Source organism: Lonchura striata, chromosome 19 (genome assembly GCF_046129695.1).
Source record: "Lonchura striata isolate bLonStr1 chromosome 19, bLonStr1.mat, whole genome shotgun sequence".
NCBI lineage: Eukaryota > Metazoa > Chordata > Aves > Passeriformes > Estrildidae > Lonchura > Lonchura striata.
In genome coordinates this window covers 3,162,433-3,187,139 of record NC_134621.1, presented here as the reverse complement: position 1 = coordinate 3,187,139, position 24,707 = coordinate 3,162,433, and the positions used below count along the sequence as shown (strand labels likewise).

Here is a 24,707-nt window from a genome sequence, read left to right as displayed (position 1 = left end):
CTGGTTGGTCCAACGACCAGATGACATTCCTGAGAGACAAATAAAAACACGTGCCTTGCCTGGTCAGCAACACCCTCCTGCAAGAAGGACCTGAAGCACTGCAGGGACACTGTGTCCAGCAGCTCCAGCCACAGGTGGGCACATCCCTGCTGGTTCTTTTGCTCCTTTTTTAACCAAGGTTGGGATTAAATGTGTGAGATGGAATTTCTTGTTGGGAATCAGATGTTTATCAGTTCTTACCTATGTTAGAATCTCATAAACCATGAGTTCTACAGCACTTCGCTCTTAACAAACTAAAAATGGAGCTCCATCTCTCTCTCTACAAGGCCTTTAAAGCTAAACTATCCAATTAACAAATGACACCTCAATTATTTTTACTTTTAACCCAATAACCAACCACCCGTGCCCGCAATGGGGACTTTTTAATCCAATTACACAAAAACACCCAAACCCATGGAGAAGAAGGTGAAGAAGAAGGACCAACCTTCGCCCTAAAACCTCCATATTGCTTTATATAAATTAGTGTATTCTAAACCCTTAAACTCTGAATTTTCCACCCTGTGATATCACACACTTCTATCCAAACTCCATACCCCCAATCCCAGTTCTATCATTCCATTTTGGAAGCTTCTCCATGGCCTGAGGTGAAATGCAGTGTTCTCTTGGGGGTCAGTGCCTGCAAGCACAGAAAGCCCAAAACTCTCAGCGACCAGGGTTCCAACACATCCCAACCAAGGCCATCTCCTGTGCTCCACTTTGGGAGGTGCTTTCCAAACAAACCTTCTCCACAGCGAGGGTTTGGAGCTTGGGAAAGCATCTGCAGCCAGCTGGAGGCCAGACAGCAATCCCTGCACTGCAGAGGAGTGCTTACAAGCCCTGGGCACTCGCTCAGAGCCTGGTGACCCTGGCAGGAGCAGGGCTGGGCTGTCCCCGTTGTCACCATCCCCTGCACAGCCCAGGCACTCAGCGAGCTCTGGAAGAGGATGCTCTCGTGAGCCAGGCCCCGTGGAAGCAGCCAGAGGCCAATTTGCACATAAACAGCCAATTAGCTGGAGAAAGAGATGCCCACTTGGTCGCTTGCCAGCCTGGAGACAGATTTAAGACATGCAGGAATTCAATCTCGGGTCCAGAGATCACTGTGGCCAAACAGGCCACCTCCTTTGCTGGCCTCTGGGAGAGCCTCTGGCAGCACAATAAAAGGAGCATTTAGCCTGAAAAAACTGGAGGCCAATGAGACAGTTTGCAGCCAAGCTTCGTATAAACACGTTGATAATGCTGTTAGCATGGGAGCAGCGGGGCTGCACAGCCACAGCAGGCCTCTGTCTGCCTCAAGAAAGCCCCTTTCTTGCCAAGCACATCTTTCACCCATGATCTGTGTCTGCTGGCAGCCACAGCCATGCCAAAACCCGCTCACCTCATCTGTCTTCTGCACATCCAGGGCTCTGAGCGAGGCAGAACCGCAGGGCTCACCCTCAAACCCCTCTCTGCTCTGTGCTCTGTGCTCTGTGCTGAAACCTCCACCATCAAACACCTTCCCCAGAGTTTAACCCACAGCTGGAGGCCAGTGGTGTGCAGCAGCCTCAGCAGCCTCAGCCCAGAGGTGGGGAAAAGCTCCTGTGTGAGCAGCATGGATGGGGCTCATCGCAAACTGACTCTGAAGCAAGGGGACAAATTTCTGTGCCCTGCCATGGAATCATGGCATGATGGGGTTGGGAGGGACTTTGAAGGACATCTGGTCCAACTCTCTGCAACAAACAGGCCTTCAACTCAGAGACCTGCACAGCCCATCCAGGGACACATCTGTGCCCTGCTGCCTCGCAGGCAGAGAGGCTGGGCTGTTGGAGCCCGGGTCACTGAGAATTTTGTACTTTCTGTGCTGACAGAAAAACCCTGAGAACTGACCACCAAGGGAACACTGCATTTCTCCTGAGGCCATGGAGAAGCTTCCAAAATGGAATGGTAGAACTGGGATTGTGGGTATGGAGTTTGAATAGAAGTGTGTGATATCACAGGGTGGAAAACTCAGAGTTTAAGGGTTTATAGTAATATATATATAAAGCAAGATGGAGGTTTTAGGGCAGAGGATGGTCCTTCTTCTTCACCTTCTTCTTCACCTTCTTCTTCACCTTCTTCTCCATGGGTTTGGGTGGTTTTGTGTAATTGGATAAAAAAGTCCACGTTGCAGGGCATGGGTGGTTGGTTATTGGGTTAAAAGTAAAAACAATTGTCTTAATTAGACAGTTTATACTTAATAGGCCTTGTAGAGAGAGAGAGAGGGGGCTCAATTTTTAGTTTGTTAGAGTGAAGTGCTGCAGAACTCAGGGTTTGTGAGACTGTGACATGGTTAAGAATTAGTAAACATCAGAGTCCCAACAGGAAATTCCATCTCACACATTTAATCCCAACCCTGGCAAAAAGAAGTTAAGACTCAACACCGGGGGACAATCTAGCACCAAAACTCAATGTCACCTCTTGCTCACAGAAACTTTCTTGCCCCCACGACCCCTGTGCACTTGTCAGAGAGGGACTGTCCCAGCTCTGTGGGCAGGAGAAAACCTCACCAGCCACAGGATCAGAGCATCACAGAATTCACAGAATCACTGGGTTGGAAGAGACCTTCAACCTCATCCAGTCCAACCCAGCCCCAACACCTCAACTCAACCCTGGCACCCAGTGCCACATCCAGTCTGGTTTAACCACACCCAGGGATGGTGACTCCACCACCTCCCCGGGTAGACATTGCAGAACTTTATCACCTTTATGTGAAAAACTTTTTTCTAATATCCAACCTAAATTTCCCTTGGTGCAGCTTGAGGCTGTGTCCTCTGGTTCTGTCAGTTCCTGAAGAAAGAGCCCAACCCCACCTGAGCACAGCCACCTTTCAGGAGCTGTAGAGTGATAAGGTCACCCTGAGACTCCCTTTCTCCAGGCTGAGCACCCCCAGCTTCCTCAGTTGTTCCCCACAGGGTTTGTGTTCCAAGCCCCTCACCCCTCATCCTCGGTCTGCTGAGGATTTGGGACACTTTGGGACACCTTTGGTCACGTTGGTGCATTCCCAGAATAAAGCCTGGTTGCCCATCCCTTGCAGATCTGCCTGGATGTGGCTGTCACTCCCATTTGTGTCGCTCAGCAGCTTTGCTGACGGCTTGGGAAAACACAGGTTTGTGCAGCTCCTGTCCCTCCTGAGCTCAGCCAGCCGTGCTCTCACTGCCTGCAGCCACCTCCAGCTGCAGGGCACACAGACACGAAATGTCCTGGCACAATGGCAGCACGTGTCAAACTCCTGGAAATGAACTCATGGAGACATCCCTGGAGCTCAAAGAAACTTCCTCCTCAGCTCCTGCTGCCACCCTGCATCCCTCACACCTGCTGGCCACCTGCCACCATCCCCCAGTCAACCCTGTGTCACCATAAATGTTTTATTAAAACGATGGAGCAAGCACTTGAGGCACAATGAATATTCATGCTGCCTTCCACAGCTGCGAGCTGGGGTCCCAGCACAGCACAAGCTCTGCAAAGCCTTCCCTGCCCTCTCACAAGGCACTCGAGTGTGGGAGTTGAACAAGGATCGGTATTATCCACGAAACCACAGGATGAGCTTGGCAGGAACTGGCAGGCTGGATTGTTTCCAGTTGCTAAAGAAGGCAAATAGTCCAGCCCAGTTCTCTCCCAGTGCCAGATGTGGAGAGCATTAGCAGACTTGAGGATGTGAAGACACCCCATCCCCATCCTGAGAACCAAGCAGTATCCCTCACACACCCCCAGCAATGCCACTCTCAATTCTCTTTATCTTCTTATTCTATTTTTTTTATTTTCTTATTTTCTTTATCTATATTTTATTTCTTTTCTTATTTTCTTTATATTTTCCTATTTTCTTATTTTCTCTTCTCAATTCTCAAACTATTCTCTTTATTTTCCTGAATTAGGCATTAAAAGAGCATTTTGAAGACAGTGGTTTCTTTCTAGGTCTTGCAGAGAAGAGCTGGCAAAACTCAGAGAAGGCTGTCAAAGGAATAAAGCAAAATAAACCCCTCACCTTAGAAGGAAACAGCCAGAGCCTCTGACAAAGGAATAAAGTAAAATAAACCCCTCATCTTATAAGGAATCAGCCACAGGCTGTCCACAGTGCAGCACAGCCAGGGCTTTGCCTGGGAAGGGCTGGTGGAGTTCACATTATGTAACACAAGGATGGTTACTGGGGACGAACTGGGAATCTTCCAGGGATTAAAATCCCAAACTAGACACAACTCTGAGTGTTCCACACAGTCTGGAGCTTCCACAAAAGTTTCTCACTCCAAAGACAAGTACCTCTTTGCATCTTATCCCCACTCCTGATCTTCTACATGATGATAACTATGTCTTTCAACCACAGCCAAAGACAGACTGGGTGTCTGTGTTTTTATCACAAGGGCTCCCCCATCCCATACCAGTCACACAGGGATGGATTTCCAGACCCAGCAGATTTTCAGCATTTACAGGATCTCCTTGGCCTGCATTTCCCTTTGGTGTGCAGCTCTCCTGGAGCAGCACTGGAAGATCCCACAGCCATCAAACTGCCCAGACCTCAGTTTTGAGAACAAAATCTTCCAGCCTGGCACTGAAAGGGCTGCACTAAGTGTTAACTGTGCCTTTGCTTCCGACCCTCACACCCAGAGCTGGGAGCTCCTCACAGCCAAGCCCACTCCCAGTGAGCACTACCTCAGCTCCAGAGCCAAAGAAAGCCCTGTGGATCACAGCCATGTGCTGTCAGAAAGGCACAGAGTGTCAGAAATCACCCAAAGAGCCAAGCCCTGTCACAAATGGTCCAGATTTATCACTCCTCTCCTTCCCCAGGGAGCTGGAAATCTCAGTGTGCCCTGGCCTCAGCGCAAGCCCGTGGACCGAAGCTCCTCAAAGCCCAGTCCTGCTGTCCTGCTGCTCCACCTCCCCACTCCACCCAGCCCCAGCAGCTCCCAGAGGTGTGGCATCCTCCCCTGCCTGCCAGCTGGGAGAGAAACCTCCACTCCTACGCCTTCCTCGGGAGAAAAACCTGACTGAGGTGGAGCAGGAGCGCAGCATCCCAAGCTGCTGAGAGGGCACAGGGTGGTCAGGCACTCAGGTGGAGCCACGCAGGTGAAATCCAAACTCCTGAAGATGACCCTGCTGACCTCTCCCTGTGTGTGGGTGAGCTCCCAACATCTCCAGCAGCAGCGGGCTCTGGGATGGCCCGAAGCCACCTCACACCCCACAGCAGGATCCCCGTGGCCCCGTGGCTCCCATCCCTTCCCGACGTGGCTCCCATCCCTTCCCGACCTCCCGGAGCTGCCAAAGCTCCTGGGGCAGCTCTGCCTCTTGCAAGGGGCTGTCAGCAGTTTGCAGATTGCATGTCCCAGGCTTGGGTATGAAAGAAGGATGTTTATGTAACCCTCGGAAAACGCCAAGCGCAGCAGGATTGCCCGGGAGAACGCGTTCAGCTGCGGGAGCTGGTGGAGCCCTGACAGGCACGTCAGCCCAGATCTGTGCCCTTAACTCACCATGATAAAAGGGCAGCTTCCTATTTCGTGGAAAATGGCAAAGTCCTTCTTGTTCATGGCAGATGCAGCTGATGAGCAGAGGATTAAATTCAAGCGGCCACTTCCAGTGCTTCCTGAGAGAGAGCAGCTCCCCACAGAGCCAATTCTGCATCTCTGCTGGAAAGCACCAGGTTTGCTCATTGTTATTAGTTTTATTTTTTTTAAAGGCAGTTTCTTTTCCAAGCCTGTGACAGGACTGAAAACCAGCCTGGCTTTATTGCTTAAGTCCATGAGAGAGCTATGAAGGGAATGTTTTTGATGGGTTGTTTTGATGATGGATCTGACATAACTGCTTGGAGAAAGAAAATCTTACTAGTGAGCAGCAGTCTGCCTTGAACAGCAGCTTTACAAATATTGGCAGCTCCTGATGTTAATTAACTTTCCTAACCATTAGAAAAGTACTAAAAGTATCCAAAAGGCAATGAAGAACAAGCCAGGCACCTGGGAGCCAGTGTGTAAAGAACCTGGAGTGAAACAAGTGAGAGGTATGGGGAGCTGAGAACCCCAGGCACGCAGAGGTGGGAATGGCAGGGTTTGAGATGGAGGTGATGCCTCCACAGCTCATCTGCACCATCCTCACACAGATAGCACACTCTACACATCCCCAGACACTGCTGACCTCCAGAGTTCAATGCAATTCCTATTTAATGTTTAATTAGAGGAGAGACAGTTCAATTAACTCAGCTTCTCCCAGGTGGCCAGAGGCAATCAGGGACCAGTCCTGCTTCTGCTGGTCCTTCCCAGCTGCACGAAGATTGTGCATCACCACCTGAAGGGATGCAGGAAGAAGCAGCAACCTGAATTTCAACTCAAAACACAACATGAACTTCTGCCAAAGCTCAGGCAACCTCTGCCCCCTGAAGCTGGCCTTGAGCTCACACTGGATTTGAAGCCAGCACAGTGGAGGACAGGAAAAGCTGACACTTCAGATGCACTCCTGTGTCAACAGCTACAACATTTTAATTCATGGGGAAATCTGTCAGCAGATTGTCCTGACACAGCCAAGGTGCCTTTGAACAGAGTGTCCAGCACAGAACGGATTTCCCAGAATTTACGTTGGGCAATGCTCGCTGCTGCCAGGGCACAGAGGGCTCCCAGCAGGAAGAGGGCACTGACAGCCACCAAAACAACCTGCAGCCTCACATGAGAGGGAGCTGGCTGAGAAAAGGAGTAGATATTCAGGTTTGATGGATAATTACTGCTGTAGGGTGAATCCTTCAATGCAGAAAGATGGGTGCCCTTCTGTCGGCCCCTTGTTTGGATTCACATCTCCATGTGAGCAACAAGCAGCAAAATAAAACTTTTCTTATTATCATAGAATCACAAAATGGTTTGGGTTGAAGGGATCTTTAAGATCAGCTTGTTTCAGCCCCTGTGCCATGGGAAGGGACAGCTTCCACTATCCCAAGCCCTGCCCAACCTGGCCTTGGACACTTCTAGGGATGGAGCACACACAGGGTGTGGCAGAGGAGCAAATCTTGGGTGAGCAGGCAAAGCTGAGCTTTACCAGAGACAGAGCAATGTTTGGGTCTTTGCTGGCCTGCACCAGGAAACTGCACACAGAGAGAGGAGGGGGAGGAAGGCAAGGAGCCAAGAGAGGCAGAGCTCAGGCTGAGACCCCACCCTTGCTGCTCAAACCCCCCCCGATACCCCTCCTGCTGCTTCTGAGGCCCTTTTCTCCAAAATACCTTTCCTTCCTGCAGCCCTGCAGCACTTGTGTGATTCCCACAGCTCTCTGGCAGCCCTTCAGCCCCCAGGACCAAACCAGCTCTGCATCACCCACTGCCAAATACCCCCTCCTCCACCCCTTGTGCCCCTGGCTGTCACTTCTGCCCTTGTGCAGGGCAAGTTTCCTCTCCAGATGCAGAGGGCCCCTCTCTGAGCACCCTTTGATGAAGAGGGAGCTGTGGAGCTGTGACAGAGGTGAGCAGAGGACACCAGAGGTGGGTTTTACCCAATCTGGGGGTCAACCATGAGATGAAGAGCAGTCTGAACACCCCAGCTGCTGCACAGCCCTGCTGCACTGCTGTGCCCACAGCAAGACAACACCGGTGCCATGCCACAGCTTCTTGCTGTATCGTTTTGGAGCAAGGCCAGGGGCAGGATCCAAACCACACAGCTCCATCAGGGCAACGTGTGAGACTCGGCACCATCCAGCACACAGCCCAGTGCCACCAGGAACACCAGTTACTGCAGCAAACTGGGAGACACAACCTGCCCTCCGACAGGCTCCTCCAGTGGGTGTCTCAGGGGCTGCAGAGGCACAGGAACAGGATCCAGGCATGGCCTTTCTGGGTGGAAACACCGCCCACAGCACTCGGCTCTGCTGCAGAGGGGAGCGGGGAGGGAAGGGTTTCCTGGTCCGTGGCCAACACTGCTGTTTATGGAGGATATGCCTTCCCCAGGGTGTGTTTCAACAGAGCACGAGACTCACAATTTCATGGTTCACTTTCCCTCTCCACCCACCGGGAACTTCTCATATATTCTGGAAAAAAAGCCGACCCCAAAACAACCAGCAGCTCGCCAGCCTCAGTGGTTTCCAACCAGGCTCCCCTCCCTGAGGAGCAGCTGTCAATAGAGAGATCAACCAGGGCTGTTCAGGCAGCCAAAGTCAGGTTTGACTGGTTCTCCACTTGAATGGATCAAAGAATGCAAGAAAGGGGAGAACTGGGAAATATTTTAGGTGCTGAAGCCCTCTTCATGGTCCAACAGCTTATCTGCTCTCAAGGTTGCCTGCTTTGCTTCTATCTTGTCAAATCTGTGAACAATTAAACACAAACCCTCTTGGTGAGTGTTCCTGGAATGGCAGCTCCAGCCTTGTCACTCGACAGAGCCAAGAAAAGCCACAGGGGGAAGGAAAACAATTAAGCAAAACTAAAAGTTTCAAGGCTGGGGAGGGAGAACTGGGGGAAATGGTAGGGCCCTAGTGGATCATCCTCATTTCCAGGGAAAGTTGAAATACTTCAGCAGAAAACAGCAAGGAAGGGATGACCAGGTTTACGGGCTCTTCCATCTCCCCAGGGAACAGAGGAGATCAGATGGGTCTGGCTGGCGAGAGGGGCAGGCCAGGGACACATCAGCCAGTGGTGCTGTGGCTGTGAACACAGCCCTGGCAGCACCAGCATCTCTCCAGGGCAAGTTCTGCCTGTGCCAGCCTGAGGAATGGGCACTGCCAGCAGGGAATAAACCCCTCTCTTGGGCCCACAGCCCCCAGCAGAGACAGATCCAGTGGGAACACTGGTGTTCTCCAGCCTGATGTCCACCTACAGCCCAGCCCCACGTCTCAAATTAGCAGCAGGCACTGCCCACAGCCCCAGGGAGCCTCAGCCCAGCCCTGCCTGGGCGTGCTGACACATCCCAGGGTCAAATTCCCAGCTTTATCAACACAAATCCCTCGCAGCTGCCTAAGCAGCAGATCCCGAAGTGCCAAGGAAAAGCGGAAAGCATCCACCTCATTTTCCATCTAGGAAGTGAGAGCACACGTGTTAAATGATTTACACAAGGGCAAGGAGTGGAAGAGCAGGAAGAGGACTCCAACAGCCCCACTTTAAAGTGCCACGAGATCATTCCCTCCTGCTGCTGCTTGGATCCTGACTCACTAGTAAATAAAAGCTGTGCCAAAAACCAAATCTGTTCAGGAGAGGGGAACCCTGATGCTTTTAGAGAGGGGCACCCCTAAGCTTTCAGCAGTGTTGTGATAAACATTGTCCATTTTACTGAATAAAACCTCTCCCTATAAGGACATAAATCAGAATTTACTGTCCTCTAAACCTCAGAGTTACCTGCTTTTTACAGCCAGACACAACCTTTCAGAGGTGAAATTCAAATGGACAGCCAGAGGGTGAAGGTACATCCCTGGGACAGGGGAGAAGTGATGCAGATGTGGGCAGGAGGAAGCTGGAAGGAGGCTGGAGCAGGGATTGCAGGTTATCCTCACAGCTCCCGGGGGCTGGGCAGGGAATGTGGCAGTGCCCACCTCATCCCTCCACGCCCAGGGGTGAGCCAGGGGATCTACAGCTCCCAGAGCATGGCACCACTTCTTCCTGTGGCTGCACATCCCCGTCCCACACTTGGGACCGTGTCCCCCTGTGGAGTGCTCCTGTTCCAAACAGGTGGGAATTTGATCTTACCCTTCTTGTGTTCCTAATAACTCCTCCCTTGACTCACACCCTAAACTCCATCCTTGTGATACCCTATAAAAACCCCATGACCCTTCCTTTGCAGGTTTTTCATCTTCATCCCGTCCCCTCCTCCCTGGGGGTAATAAATGGATTTTTGAGCTTTATGAAACTAAGACCTGTCTCACTTTGCTCCCGTGCCCAGCAGTGGCAGCTGCACCCTCCCTGAGCATGATGAACTCTGTTGGAACATGACACAACAAATGGTGGAGGATGTGGGCAGCCAGTGAGGACAGCACGACCCCGTAATTCACCCGCTGACAGCTACACCTTGTGGGAGCCCATCTTAAAAGGAAAACTCAAGAGCACCATGGCAAGAGGCTTGAGAGTGTCCTTAAAAACATGGGGTAAAAGGCTTACAGGGCAGCAATTCCCAGTAAGGACAGCGGCTTACTGGGACTGGGCGATGAGACTGACATCTACCATCGCTCAGCGAGACCTTCATGAATAGTTTAAAATTGTTTTGGTTTTTATGTGCACACAAGGCAACATCCCATGAGCTGCCACCCCCACCTGGCCCCTGGCACATCCCTGGGGATGGGGATGAGTCAGTGGGAGTGACAGACTCGTGAGTCAAAGAGATGATGGCCAAAGCCTCCGGGGATGTGACACATCCACCCGGCCAGCCAGGACTGTGGGATCCAGCTGCTGCAGGGCAGGGTGACCCTGGTGCCCTGGAATGGCTGCAGAACAGAGGCCAGACAGAGCTGAGAGCATAAAATGGCTATTTATTAAAGGCTGCCATCTACGCCCAAGGTGGACAATGGTCATGAGTTTTTCAGACAATTAAAAGTTTGGTATATTTACATATCAGAGGTTAATTGCCCAATTACTGCTTCAGGTAATGAAGTCACATTCCCCCATTTTGCTCCCCCCCAGTTTATTTTGCTTATACTTTTCAGGGCCTGAGGCTGTGAGGGTGTCCTTGGTTCTCAGGCCTAGAGGGATTGTTTTGTCTGACTAAACTGAAGAGAGTTTACTGACACTCTCTATGGTGCTCAGAGTTCTACACTAATGCAGTACAGGATCTGAAATAAAAGCTAAAAACTTAAGGCATCAACCCCAGAGGATCAGCTCAGGGATCTGTCACCTGAGGTGGGACAAATTTCCTAGAGGCATCCTGGTGGGTAGTGAAGCCAACCAAGATGTTTCTCATGCAGGGATCCCCCCCAACGTGTGTGTGCTAAAAAAGCAGCTTCAAGAAGTTTCAGGATGTTATTTACAGGGTATAGGTTTGGAAAGGTCAGCTGAGGCAGTGGGAAAAGCCTCTTTGCACTCCTTTGCACATGGTGTAGCCAAGGAAACAGGTCTCTGGACTGGAAAATGGGAGATGCACAGCCCCAGGCAATCGACTCTTTGCAAGTCACCTTGTGAAGAGACATCACAATGTTTCTGTAAAAGTCCTCAGGACTTTGCCTCGAGCTGCACTGACAGCGACCATCACCCAAACCCTCTGAGCAGAGCTGGGCTCCCTGCAGCAGTGTCACAGCAGCAGCAGGGACAGACACCCACCCAAAGCCCCCGTGGGCAGCACAGCACCTCTGTGGGCTGGATGAGCCTGCCAAGCCTTGATTCCCCAGGTCAGGGCAGTACAGTGCTTGGCATTTCTACATCACTCAGATGAGGAGGTCTGGAAAGTTCCTGAGGAGAGCCAGGCATCAGCAGCTGCAGCAGCTGATGGGGCAGGCAGGCAGCACCAGCAGCTCCTGAGGAAGGTGCAGAGACACAGAGCCCCACACAGGACCCTGCTGCTCCCCGACCTCAAACAGGGGCTGCTCAAACCTACAGCCCAAGCCAGAATTTCACAAGCACCCAACCACGGGGAGTTCATGACTTGCTGTGTAGCTCACCCAAAATCAGCAGCACGGGGACAAAATCCCAGACCTAGACACCAAAACCAGCCTTGCCCACACCAAGATGTGTCTGCCCAACACAGCTGGTTACCTGCAGGGCTTTTTCCTTCCCTTCCTTTTCTCCCAGCTAAAGAAGAAACTCTCCCTGCGCTCAAATCCTGGCTTCAAGCCCTGATCCTGCAGCTTCACACCACTCAGCTCCCCAGGAGCTGCTTTTCAGCTTCATGGGTGTCCTTTAAAACAAGTCTTCCTGCCAAGTCAGGATTTTAACTCTCCATCTGCCCCCCTACACCACCCAGATGGATTCAAGCACACAATTGCCCCGACAGAGGCTCTGGCTTCATCAGAGCTGCTTCAGCCACTCCATGCTGTGTGTGTTGGGCAGGTTTGGCACTGCCAGGGATCAACCACCCAGAAAACACCCAGAAAACACCCAGAAGAAAACCCAGAAAATGCCCAGAAAAACCCCAGCACACAGCCCTGCTCCCAGACCCCTCATGTCAGCTTCTCCTCTTATCAACAAGGCCTGTGACACCAAGGCTCCTCCATCACCATGAGCAAGACATGGAAGCACAAAACCCTGGAAAGAAAAAATCATCTGAAACAAATAAAAAACCCACATCCTGCAGCCTTGGGAGGGAGAGGAGAAAGTGCTCCAGGCAGGCAGTGCCAGCTGGCAGGGGCTGGGCTGCTGGCATCCACAGATGCTGGCCCAGCTGTGGAGAGAGAACCCAGCTTTGGGGGAGTCAGGGAGAGTAATTTGAGAATACATGGAGCAATTCCTTCATTAGCAGCCACACCAGAGAGCATGGGTCAAAAATCAGACAAGAGAAGCACCAAATTATGAGTATTTGTCTGCTCCAATGTGCCAGAGACCAAACTTGGGTTGTCTTGATAACAGGGTTTAATTTTCCAGGCTGAGCAGGCAGCAGTGAAATGCAAACCCAGCATTATTTCCACAGCCTTGAGTGACACCATGGCCAAAGCTGCAACCTGGAGATGCTGCAGAGCCCCTCAAAGCCTGCATCCAAGCACCCACACTGATCCCCTGCAAACTGGCTTCCCTGGAAACCAGAATTTGCTCCAAGGACAACTCCTTTAGTTTATCAGGTACCTGGTCATGATCTGATCACAAAATTAATGCTGATCTGTTTATGCAGCGCTGACTTCACATGGGGAAAAAAACAAATCTTTGTTTTGATACAAGAAAGACATTTTTTTTACAGGGAGAACAATCAGTCACTGGAACAAGCTCCCAAGGACATGGCAGAGTCCCCACTGCCAGGTTTTTCAGTAGTAGAGCACTGTGCTAGATAATCTCATTTAGGCTCCCTTTCCCACAAAAGGCTGGGCCAGGTGATCTTTTGGCATCCTTTCCAACCTGGGCTGTCATTCCACGGGGAAAATACACTCTCAGATTTATTGTGTGATTATTTGCTTGTAAAACTAATGCACTTTATTCACCTGTAAACCCCTGCCCATTCTCCCCCCACAAGCCACAATCCAGAGCTGTTTATAAGTCTCTAACAACACTCTTGGCATCAGCAACCCAAAACTCAGTTAAACCTTACACTGCAGGGCTATTTCACTTCACCTGCACTCAAACTCCATCCTGCAGCACGGGCTCACAGTTGTCCTGTGGCAGAGAAGCAGCAGCTGGGTTCATCAGGATAAATCAATTAAACAACAGCAGCCTGAAGTGCTGGAGGACAGGCAGGGCCATGTCCTGCTCATTTTCAGGGGAAATTAAGTTTTCAGTGTTGGTGCTTAGGAAGGGAGACACTGCTGAGAAAAAGCAATGGATAGAGCTCAAGAAACGTCTTTAAAATGGGTCAAGATCCATGGATATTGGTTGAGCACACACATAAAGGATGCTCTCTCCATCATCTGTCCAGAGCAGCCACCAAGCACTCACAGCCCACGTGGAGCAGCCCCAGATCCCACCCACAACCCTGTGCTGGGGATTCTCCTCGCTGCAGAGTCAGAACAGCTCACAGCCCCCAGCTGCAATTCTGACACCCCTTCACTGCCAGGGAGCATCAGCAGAGACCCAGACACCAGATCCTTACCCAAAATAAAGGGGAATGACAGCATAAACCCCTTTTCCTGAGGACTTATGGAACATCAGGGGCAGAACAAGGAATTTTCCCTACATTTACTGCTCCTAACATGGGGATGCCATAGAGCCCTGAGCCCAACACAGCACTCCTCTCTAACAAATTCCTCTGTCCACGAGTTACAGCTGCAAGTGCTGCATGGAAAAGCCAACAGGACACAGAGATTGTGCTTCTGAGATCATTAAGGCAACACAAGACATGTGTTGACCCAGACATACTTCCCTAACTACGTACTCGCTTCTACTCAGCATTATGGTATGCTGGACCTTGGAAGAGCCCTGACTTGCATGAGAAATGTCCTCCCTCACCCCAGCAGCATGGGAATCGCCTTTCTTGGAGGCTCCAAGTCATCCAGCAAAGTAAAAAATCTGCAGAGGAGCTCCAGCCCTGGGGCTGGCCAAGTGCAGCAGAGCGGTGTCGAGGAGCGTTACCTGAGCTGTCAGGCCAGAGATGAGTTGTGCCCCACAGTGGGACCATATTTAATGGGGGTGAGCAGAATTTCCAGCAGATTTAAGAGCAGACATCAGGAAATGGATCATGCTTCATACCTTGACATGCCCCAGACAACTGCGGGGATGCGTCCGCTGGCCAGGCAGCCAAAGGGGCTGGGAGCAGCACGGAGCTCTCCGTGGACACAGCGCCTGCAGAGGCAGCTCCAGAGCCCCAAAAATCACAGACCCTTCCCTGAGAGACCTTCTGCTCCCTGAGACAGGACCTGCGGCCGCCACAGGTCGCTACAGAACACGCAGGGTGAAGGTACAGGTGGTTGTTGCAGGGCACTGCAGCAAGAGATGGGACACGAGCAGTGGGACACTGACAGCAGACAAAGGGTTAAGGACATATGGGAAGGTGTCCCTGAGTGCCAGGGCTGGGTGGGTGCAGGGGGATCTGACAGGAGGTGGAACCATGTGTAAATGCCCAGCCTGGTGGCCCATGTGTGGTGTCCTGCAAGCCAAAAGAAAAAGGAAAATAATGCAAATAATGGCAGGCTTTTATCTGCCATTTCCTAGGGACACCGAGAAACCTGAGGCAGCAAAGATAGCTGAAGTCATCAGAAGCAACCTCAACCCCTCTGCCCTGACACACACCTTTACAAGATTAACTTTTGTTAAAAGAAATGAAGGAACAAGTACATCCCCTCACACCTCCAGCAATCACAAACAGCACCCTGCTTTCCTTGGCTCTTTCTCAGTTCAGCATGCAGTGCTTCCCAGGCAGCTCTGAGAATATCAAAGATGTTTTGTTGTGGCCACCCAGCCCCTGCTGCCCAGGATAATGGATAAAACCACGCCAAACTAAGAATATTGCACATAAACATACCTGTAGTGGATGTAACTGAAAGGCTCAGAGTGATCACCAATGGGTTAATTAACCCTTTATGGTCTTTCTAGGCACCTCCAGCCCCCATGCCTGGCTCTCCATGCCACTCACTGCAGCCGGGTGTTATGATCACATATTCATCATCACCTGTTAACTCTCCAAATGAGCTTGCCCAGTGCAATTTCAAAGGTGACGTGAGGAATTTCACCGGGAGATCACACATCGGAGCTGCGCCCATCCTCTCACCCCAGCAGGGCAGAAACCAAACCCCTCTGCTCAGGGAGCTGCAGACCCTTCCTTTTCTTTTAAGAAGAGGCAAGAGGCCCCGCGGCATGGACAATTAAAGCTCTGCAGAGAGATCCGAGCTAGGCAGAGGGAAGGACAGGAGAGCCATCTCCAGGCCACTGCCACCAGCACAACCTGGCACGGAGGGACAGAGCCCAGAGACAGCTCCCACCCCAAAACCTGACACAAACCCATTCAGAGCGAGTGCTTTTCATGCTTTCGCAGCTTTCAGAAACGTGTGAGAAATGAGTTCACTGGATTAGAAGAGGCAAACGGGTCCTGTGAGGTTGTGTTTCTTCTGCCAGCACCCCCAGGCGTCCCTTGAGGCTGGCACCTTGCTATAAAGCAGGCAGCCCCTCGCTGCCCCACAGCTGGCACGGAGCCTGGCACAGCCCTGCAGCCTCACCTCGCACCTCCCTGCAGCTCAGGGTGTTTGAGATGGGATCCTGGGTCAGGGACACGGCTCTGGGAGGACAGCCCGAGCTCTCCCTGGACAGAGGACACCCCAGGGGACAAGCCCAGCCAGCAGCTGTGGGAAAACAGACCTTAAAGAAGAGGTCAGACCCAGATCCCCCCTGCCCTGGAGTGCCCTCATCCCATCCAGCAGCCCCACACTCGGCTCAGGAGTCAGCTCTTCCCACCCACAGGACTAATTAAAAGCATATTTCGGGCCAGAGCAGTGACTGGGACGTGGCCCCCAGCGTGGCACGGATCTGCTTTCATCCAAATCATCTCCCAGTTAGTCACCAAGGCAGGGCCCACATGCTGCTGGCTGTGACTGAGCCCTGCTCCCTCCTCCAGCAGTGCCCACGGCCCCTGGCACCCTCAGAGCACATCAGCAGGGCCAGGGTGGGCTGAGCTTCCCTCTGCACCCTCTGCGCCGTGGGTCTGAGAGTCAGCAGCACAGCCTGGTGACATCAGAACCACTTAAGCTGGAAAAGACACCTAAAATCATCGATTCCAACCATTATTTGTCACTTCTGTGCCCAGAATCCAAGAGTTTTGTCACACATGGTTTGTCATTCCTTCCACTGCCCCAGCTGAGCAGCTTTGCCTGCCTGTGCTGACCCCTTCAAGCAGGGACCTGTGGAGCAGATCAGAGACCAGACCTTCAGGCCATCCATTTCCCCATCCCGTGTTTCATGCCAAAGTCATGTCTCACAAACACCACCAGGATGGTCTGCACCTTTCCAAGGTCCCACACAGCGTTTGAGTGAGGGCAGAGAGGTTGTGTTCATCATCCTGGCAGCCTCCTCAGGTGAAGGCACGCACCACATTTATGTACACCTGGCCCAGCTCACCAGGCACAGCCACGTGCCCTCCCTGCATCCCTGCTCACAGCAGGGAAAACCAGAGGAAAACCAGTTCCAGATGCACTTGGACATTGCTTTTTGCAAATATTGCTTCAGGGCATTAGCAAGAGCTCCTGCACCTTTGCACAAAGATGCTCTGGGGTCTTCCTGCCCGCCCTGGGAGCAGTGACAGCCAGCCCAGGCACCAGGGCTCGGTGCTCTTTGCACAAGGAACAGCCTGAGGGCTCAGAGATCCCCACCTTTGGTGCTCCTTCAGAACCAAAATCCCTGGATCACGCCACCAGGCAGTCCCCTTTCTCCCCAGCCACATTTTGCAGAGCTGCCCGGCACCTCTGTGTGAAGAAATTGTCCCCAGCACTGCACCACGGATGGCTCAACCCCGCTGCCACCCGCTCCCGTCCCTGCCCAGTGGCACAGGCTCTCCAGCTGAAGCACCCACCCGGCTCCGAGCTGCAGGCAGCTCTCAGGAATGCTTTGAAGTGGCTCAGAGCAGAGGAGAAAGCAGAAGAGATGGCCAGAGGGACGAGAAGGTGCCACCCGCGCTCTGAAGAGCAGCGCGGGATGCTCCGGCAGGTAAATCCTGACCCAGGGCCAGCCTGGCTCGCAGCACATCCCTGCACGGTGCCTCTGGAAGGGGCCAGCCGTGGGAACAGCCTTCCCCGGCCACAGCTTCGCTCCACCCTGGCTTCAGCGCTTCCTCTGGCCGCTCTGGTTTCCCTCCCAGCGCCGATGCCCGGCAGGGAACGCCCAGGACGAGAGGCTCGGTGCCCAGCAGGGCGAGCCGGGCTGTGCCCTGCGCTGGCACGGAGGAGGGACACGCAGCCTGGGCACAGACACCTTTCCCTCAGCTTCCCTGCTCGGGGGGGACACCGTGCAGCCTTGTCCCCTGTCCCTGCCACCGGAATGGAGCAGCCACAGGCAGCCCCGGGCAGCGGCAGCATCCCCCGGCAGCTCCGCGGAGCCGGGAGCAGCTCCTGGAAGCGCTCGGACATTCCACATGGGCGGGAATTGCGGGCAAAGCGGGGAATTCAATGGAATTATTCATTGCTCTGCCTGCCCCCCCTCCAGCCTTTCCCCCTAGCAGAAAACAGGAACAAGCAGGCAGCTCCTGCCCATCCAAGCAGGACCGGGAGGGCAAAACCCGCAGGGAAGATGCTTTGGCAAGCAGGAAAAGCTCCTCCGCAACACGCACAGCACACGCACACCCAGCCAGGAGCCAACCTTCCGAGCAGAAGCGTGTCTCCATGCCAAGAGCTCGGCGATTTTCCTCCCTCTGCCCGGCTCGCAGCTCTGAGCTAACAGGCTCAGCATTCATCCCCCCAGCGCCGTGCGGCACATGGGAGCGGAGAGGGGGGAGAGAGAGGCACTCAAATGAAATCCAGACCTAGAAAGCAGTTTCTTCTTTTTTTCCCCCCGCCCTGCTTCTTTTCCCCCGCTTCGCCCCCCTCCCGGCTTCTGCTGGAATCACCGTCTGTCTCAGGGCTCAGGAGGATGGGAAGGAAAAAAAAAAAAAAAAAAAAAGAAAAAATGCAGAAGGGAAGCGTTGCAGGAGAAAAAAAAAAAAAAAAAAAAAAAAAGGAAATAAATAAAGGAATCGGCTGAATTCCACCCGGAGCAGGGCTGTTCCTCTCCTCAAAGTACAGAAGCTGCAGGAAAGGTAGGAGGGCAGGGGCAGAATATAACATATTAAAATATCAATAGCCTACCTGAAATCCGGTCCCTCTCCATTACTACGGGATATATTTAGCATCCGCGTGTCACGGCCGTCCCTTTTTTCGGTGGCGTCCCCTTCTTTCCCCCACTCTCCCTCCCTCCTTGCCTTGCCTCCTCCTCCTCCTCTTCCAAAAAAAGCTCTTTGTCTGGTCTAATTTCTTCAATCTGTTGCAATCATGAATGCATCCAAATTACCACATTTCCATGTGCTGATCATATGTTTGTGCTCCAAACTGAAGTAGCTTTGTCTCTTTGAAACGAAAAAGAAGAGTAAGAGAGAAAGAGAAAGGAGGAAGAAGAAAGGAAAAGAGGGTACATGACCCGAAAAATCCTGTAACTCTCTGAAATACTCCACCAGGCGCAGGAAAACTGGAAATCCCGAGTCCTCTGTAAAACAGTCTTAAAGCTACAGCATGCGAGTGTCCAGGGGAACGCTCCAGCCTCCACAGCTCCCTCTTAATATCCACCAGGAGATGCTTAAGGAGCTTGGCTCCCCACAATAACAGAGCGAGCAACTCATCCAGCTTCTCAAATCTCTCCCCACTTCCCCAGTCTTATTTTCCTGCTATTTCCTCTATCCCCTCCTCCTTCCTTGGCTGCAGCATTTTAAAAGAGCGCAGATCCCGCACGCTCCCCCCGCTTTTTTTTTTTTTTTTTTGCCAGCTCTGAAGTTTCGATTCATGCATAAACTATTCGGCTGATGAAGGCTGACTTCATTCCCAGCTCAGCATCACGGGGCTGCTGCTGCTGCTGCTGCTGCTACCAGGCGGGACCCTGCGCATCCCTCGGGTCTTCCCCGCCGGCCCTGGCAGCGCTTCCCCCTCCTCCCCACGGCAAGGATTTCCCAGCAGGATTTCTTTCCCAGCCTGCCAGAAGCGGGAGTGAAAGTCTCTCCTGCTTCTCGCTCCTCTCCCCGGTGTGGCGGTGGAGTTGAGGTGGGATTTGAGAGCGGATTTTGCTGCCGGAGGGGCCCGGGCAGAGCTCGGTGCCCGGAGGGATGGAGGGATGTGCGGCTCACAGATGGGCTGGTCCTCACGGAAACTTCCACTTGGCCGCCGGGCAGGCAGCGGGGACACGGCGTTAGCAGCTCCAGAGGGGGCTGCCCACCGGCCCAGCAGCCTGCACCGCCCTCCCGAGCCATCCCACGCTGATTCCTGGTGAACAGCACAGAATTCACGGCTTGGAAGAGACCAACCCAGCCCCAACACCTCAACTCAACCCTGGCACCCAGTGCCACATCCAGGCTGGTTTAAACACACCCAGGGATGGTGACTCCACCACCTCCCTGGGCAGCCATTCCAGAACTTTATCACCTTTCTGTGAAAAACCTTTTTCCTAATATCCAACCTATATTTCCTTTGATCACCCAGCCAGATGCAAGGGCACAACCTCCATCCCCAGAGCTGGCAAAGAAATCACTCAACCCCCATGCCAAGGCAATGCTGGGAGGGAAGGCACAGCTGTTCCACAGGCCAGATGTGCTGACAGGACCCTTGTGTGATCTGCATGGTCCAAGGGACAGTTTTTGCCCCAGAAAGCTCACAAGTTCACATGGAAAAACCCAAGTGTGACAGCTGTGACACAGCCTGGCACTGCTCTCATGCCATGGGCAGAAGGACAGGTTATTGCCCAGCTGGATGAATAAACCTCCACGGGAAGACTCCAGGCACAGCTGAAACCTTTGCACAGCCTGGCCTGACATTCTATCACTTTCCAGCATTGAGGACTTGTCCCGTTCAGCAGCACATGCAGCATCAGCATCCCCAAAGCAGAGGGAGGAACACAGCCAGCACCCAGGGGTGGGGACAGCCCAGCCCCCAGGCAGCATCCCCAGGGAGACGGTGGGAGGCAGCCCCAGGACAGCCCAGTCCTTCGGGAAGGTTCTCTCCAATGTGTCTCTCCCCCAGCCTGTTACTCCCTGTGCAGAGGAGTTCAGATTCCTTCCCAAATCCCGCTTGTTATGTGTAGTAGATATAATTCACGCCATTTCTAGTATGATATATGTCATATTGAATATTTGTTGGAGTATAGAAGTTTGTATTAGGGGTCCCCCCACCCTCGCAAGTGAGACCTGGTGTATATTAGAACCCAATTTACAAGTAAAAGGATGTGGCTGGCCAGGAGATGGGGATGGGCCATGGCTGGGGAGATATGGGGAGCCCAGGTGCTGATCATCGAGTGAATGACCAGGGATGGATCTCATGGAAACCCTCAGGCAGATCCATGGGAATGCAGCGTTCCCGTAAACTTCATCAAGAGATTCAACAACTCCAGACACTGAATTGTTCTCCCTTATCACCATAAAAAGAAAATCTTATCAACATATAGACTCTGAATAGAAAAAAAAGACTGACTGCTGAAATTTTAGCCTCAGGCAGAATTTTCCCTATAAAAACCACTTGTGCCAGGATGGAGGTGTGTGGGCACAGAGGAAAACCTCTGCTGAGGCTGACTCCTTGTTGCACACCCAGGGCCGACCCCGGGCTCGGCTCTGTTCTTTCCTTGTGGCTGCCTAGATAGAATTGGATTGCAAAATAAATATTTCATTTTTTCATATTAATTCGGCTGGACAAATTTTCATTTCTAACATGCTCATTCACGATTTGCCAGCACTGCAGAGGACAATGAGCAATGTTTTCCCATTGACAGGCTCAAACCACGTTTCCTGCCTCAGATCTCAAAGGTGCTGGACACAAAGCAAGGACACGTGGAGCACAAACCCCACTGCACTGCCTCCACCAAGCAGCCCCATGGCCAAGCTCCTGAGGCTGGAGAGGAAGGGCAAAACCCCGGGGAAGGATGGAGAAAGGAAAAAGATGAATGGAAAGGAAGAAGGGATGGGGGCAGTGCTCATTTGAGCCTCCAGACTTTAACCCATCGAGACCCAGGTGGCTGGGAAGGACAAAAAGCACCGTTCCTTGCAGGGCAGATCACCAGGAGGCACTCAGGGAAGTGAACCCAAACTGTGCTTAATGCACTTGAACTTGAAATGCACAAAACCTCCAGGTAGCTGCTCTCATTCAGACCTGAAGCACTCACGCAAATTGTAATGGATTCACTTTAAAGGTGCAGGCGTGTGCTTCTGAAGCAGTGCTCACACAGCACTAAAAGGTAAATGATATATATATATAATATATATATATATTACAAAATAGAAGTTTTAGGGCAGAGGCTGGTCCCTCTTCTTCACCTTCTTCTTCATAATTTTGGGTAGCATGTAATTGGATACAAAAGTCCCCATTGTGAGCCACAAGTAGTTATTAAGTTCAAAGTAAAAAATAATTTAAGTGTAATTTGTTAATTAGACAGTTGATCATTAAAAAACCTTGTAGAAAGAGAGATAAGGCTCCATTTTTAGCACATTAAAGTACTGTAGAACTAACAGTTTATAGGAATGCAATACAGACAAAACCTAATAAACATTTGAGTCTGAACAAAAAACACTATCTCACACATTTAACAAAAGAAGAAACAAAAACTCCACAAAACTGCACCCTCTGCAGCTTTGCCCTGGTGAGGAGAAGGGCCATGTGTGACAAGGGGACACGTGTCAGGCAGGGTTTGTCCCCAGGGAGACGAGGGGATGGTGGGGACACTGGCAGGAGGGCTGCACAGCTGGGTGACCCTCTGCTGCCTCACACAAAGGGGAACAGAGCTGCCCCAAGAAATCCGTGTGACCTCATCTAAGGACACATCCAGAGCCACCAGGCTGCAGCCACAGGCTCCAGTTAACCCCTCAGCTGCTCCACCACAGCAAAAGGCACCTCCGTGCTACAAACACGGAATCACAGCAGAATAAGAATGAAAAAAATCAAACACGGAATCACAGCAGAATAAAAAAACCCAGGGGTTCATTGAGTCAAACCATTAGCTGTGTTCATCCCCAAACCATGAGTGCCACCCCCACACGATTTCTGAACATTTCCAGGGATGGTAATTCCACACTTCCTTGGGCAGCCTCTTCCCATGCCAGACCACCCTCCCAGCGAGGAAGCTTTTCCTGATATCTAATCTAAACAACCCCAGGTGCAGCTTGAGGAGGTTTCACCACACACCAAGGAGATGCTGGCAGCACAGAGCACACTGTGCATCCTGGAGTGCTGCACTCCCAGCTGCCTCCCAGGAGGCTCCAGAGAGATGTAGGATGAGCTGAAGGGCTGGACCAAGGCTTCCAGGAGGTTGCCAAGCTCAGTTTGCCACGTTGACACGTGGAGGGCTGTTACAGTGAGCTCATGGGCACTCTATTCCCCCTTCCCCAGGACCCTGTGATTCTGGGATAACCCTGGACCCTCCTTCCTGCCCCAACGGGGTTGGCGAAGAGCCAGGGAAGCCCACCCTGTCCAAAGTCTGTACAGACCCCTGACATTTCCTGTTCATCCTCTTTTTCCCCACTCTCCCCTTGGACACCACAGAATAAAGAGAGCTGAACCAACATATCTGGGGTAAGAGCCTCTTTTGGGAATCTTCACCATCTCCTGATATTCCTCCCCTCACAGCCTCTGGGCTAGCTGATATTCAGGGGGCTGTGCTGTGAGTGGCAGTGCCCAGGTCTGAGCTGCAGAGCTGTGACAGCTGTGACAGCAGTCCCCTGAGGACAAACCCCTCACACCTAATGCTTTGGACATCCTCTGGGTTTGCTTATGTAAAGCCATCATGCACGCTCCAGCGGGGAGCCCCCGGCTCCTGGCATTCCTTTGGTTTATCTCTGCTCTGCTTAACCCACAGCCCCACCGAAAGCAGTTTCTACACTTGTCCTCTCACAGACTGCAGGCACAGAGAGAGGAGATGGTCCTCAGGGCAAAGGTACCAAGTCAAGGGATGGAAACAGCAAGAACTGTTGCTGACGAGGCAGAAGCGGGGCTGTGCTCTCTCTTTTTGGGTGGAAAAGCCCTGCCTGCCCTGGCCCTGGCAGGCTGCCCCTGCTCCAGGCAGTGTCACAGCCACACAGAGGCTGTGAAACAGGAAAGCTGAGGCACCTGCTCCCCTCCCAGCCCTTTGGGACCTCTCGTGAACAAAGCACCTGAGGCACAAATAGCACTGGGCCAGAGCAGTGCTGGAAGGCATCGTCCCCCCCTGCCTTCACCTACATGGGGAAAATATGCTGGTTTAGCTAAATCACTAACTCTGCCTTTTCATGGACCCTCTCCTTGTGTTACCCTTGCCAGGGAAGTTCCTTCCTCTTTAGTAAAAACTGAGTTGTAGGCTGGAAACAAATCAAAGTAGAGCACAGCTGGCTGCCCGAGAGGAACACGATCTCTGTTCCTTCCACTCCAACTGCTCTGGGCTCTTTTTTGGCTGAGCTGTGAACACACCACTGCTCCACATGGCAAATGTCAGCAAATATTTCTCTGCTGCCAATTCATCAGGTAGAGTTGTAGGAGAATGAGGTGGGAGTAACTTCCCTGAGATGCCATTCCTAACTGGTGCACTCAGCACTGGGGGGGTGGGACAGCAGCCACAGGGACCTGGGCAGGCTGGGTGGGCCCATGGGACCCTCAGGATGCTCAGCAGGGCCAAGGGCAGTGTCCTGAACCTGGGCTAGGGCAATCCCAAGCACAGGCTGGGCAGAGCAAGGATCAGACTATTCCTTGGGGGGTCGGGGTGTTGGTTGATGAGTCCATAAAACCCAGCAAGGTGCACTGCTGGCCCAGAAAGCCAAACATTTCCTGGGCTGCAGTGCAAGGATTGTGAGCAGCAGGTCAAGGAGGAGATTCTGCCCTTCTGCTCCACCCTCCTGAGATCCTTTCCTGCACAGCTGCCCCAGCTCTGGGGCCATCAACACAAGAAGGGTGTGAAGTGCAGGAGAGAGGCCAGAGGAGACCACGGAGATACTCCAAGGGCTGGAGCTCCTCTACTCTGGAGAGAGCTGGGGGTTCTTGCCCTGATTTTTAAAAGTGTTTAAGTTTTCTTTTATAGTTCTTTTGAAAGTTTTAAAGTTCTCATAGAACTTCTTCAGCCTTCTGATAGTGGTTACATATTTCTACTGGAGTCCTCACGCACTGTTCATGTAAATAATGATTGTTTTACATTCTTCTTTGTGAGAAGAGAGAATTGATGGACTGTTGGTTTGACCAGTGTGGTTGGAGAGGTGGCAATTTCATCCTCCAATCCACTTTTGGAATGCTATATATTACGAGGTCAGAAATAAAATTTGCTCTTTTTCTCTCTTGAACTCACCAAGCTTGTACTGTGTACTCATTTCATACCCAATAGCAACAGGGGGGTGACCTGGAGAAGGCTCCAGGGAGATCTCAGAGCCCCTTCCAGTGCTTGAAGGGGCTCCAGGAGAGCTGGAGAGGGACTTGAGTCCTACCCCAGGGGCTTACCTGGCACTACACTGCAGGTTTGAACCAAAGCAGCCCCACAGCCCCAAAGC

The 24,707-nt window shown here is 52.2% G+C and overlaps 1 protein-coding gene across 4 annotated transcripts in view; it reads right to left on the bottom strand.

The window, feature by feature from the left end:
* SEPTIN9 (septin 9) overlaps positions 1 to 24,707 on the bottom strand; it is a 131,501-nt gene that overhangs the window by 80,888 nt on the left and 25,906 nt on the right. Inside the window, exon 1 of one of the 4 annotated variants that reach the window (XM_077787335.1) lies at positions 18,325 to 18,930. The exons of 2 other annotated variants lie outside the window; for them this stretch is intronic. In XM_077787335.1, coding sequence (XP_077643461.1) covers positions 18,325 to 18,346 — 22 coding nt within the window. In that variant the 5' untranslated portion in view covers positions 18,347 to 18,930. Of the gene's footprint in view, positions 1 to 17,839; positions 17,949 to 18,324; positions 18,931 to 24,707 lie in introns of those variants that run through there. One more of the 4 variants, XM_021535814.3, reaches the window with a different exon arrangement.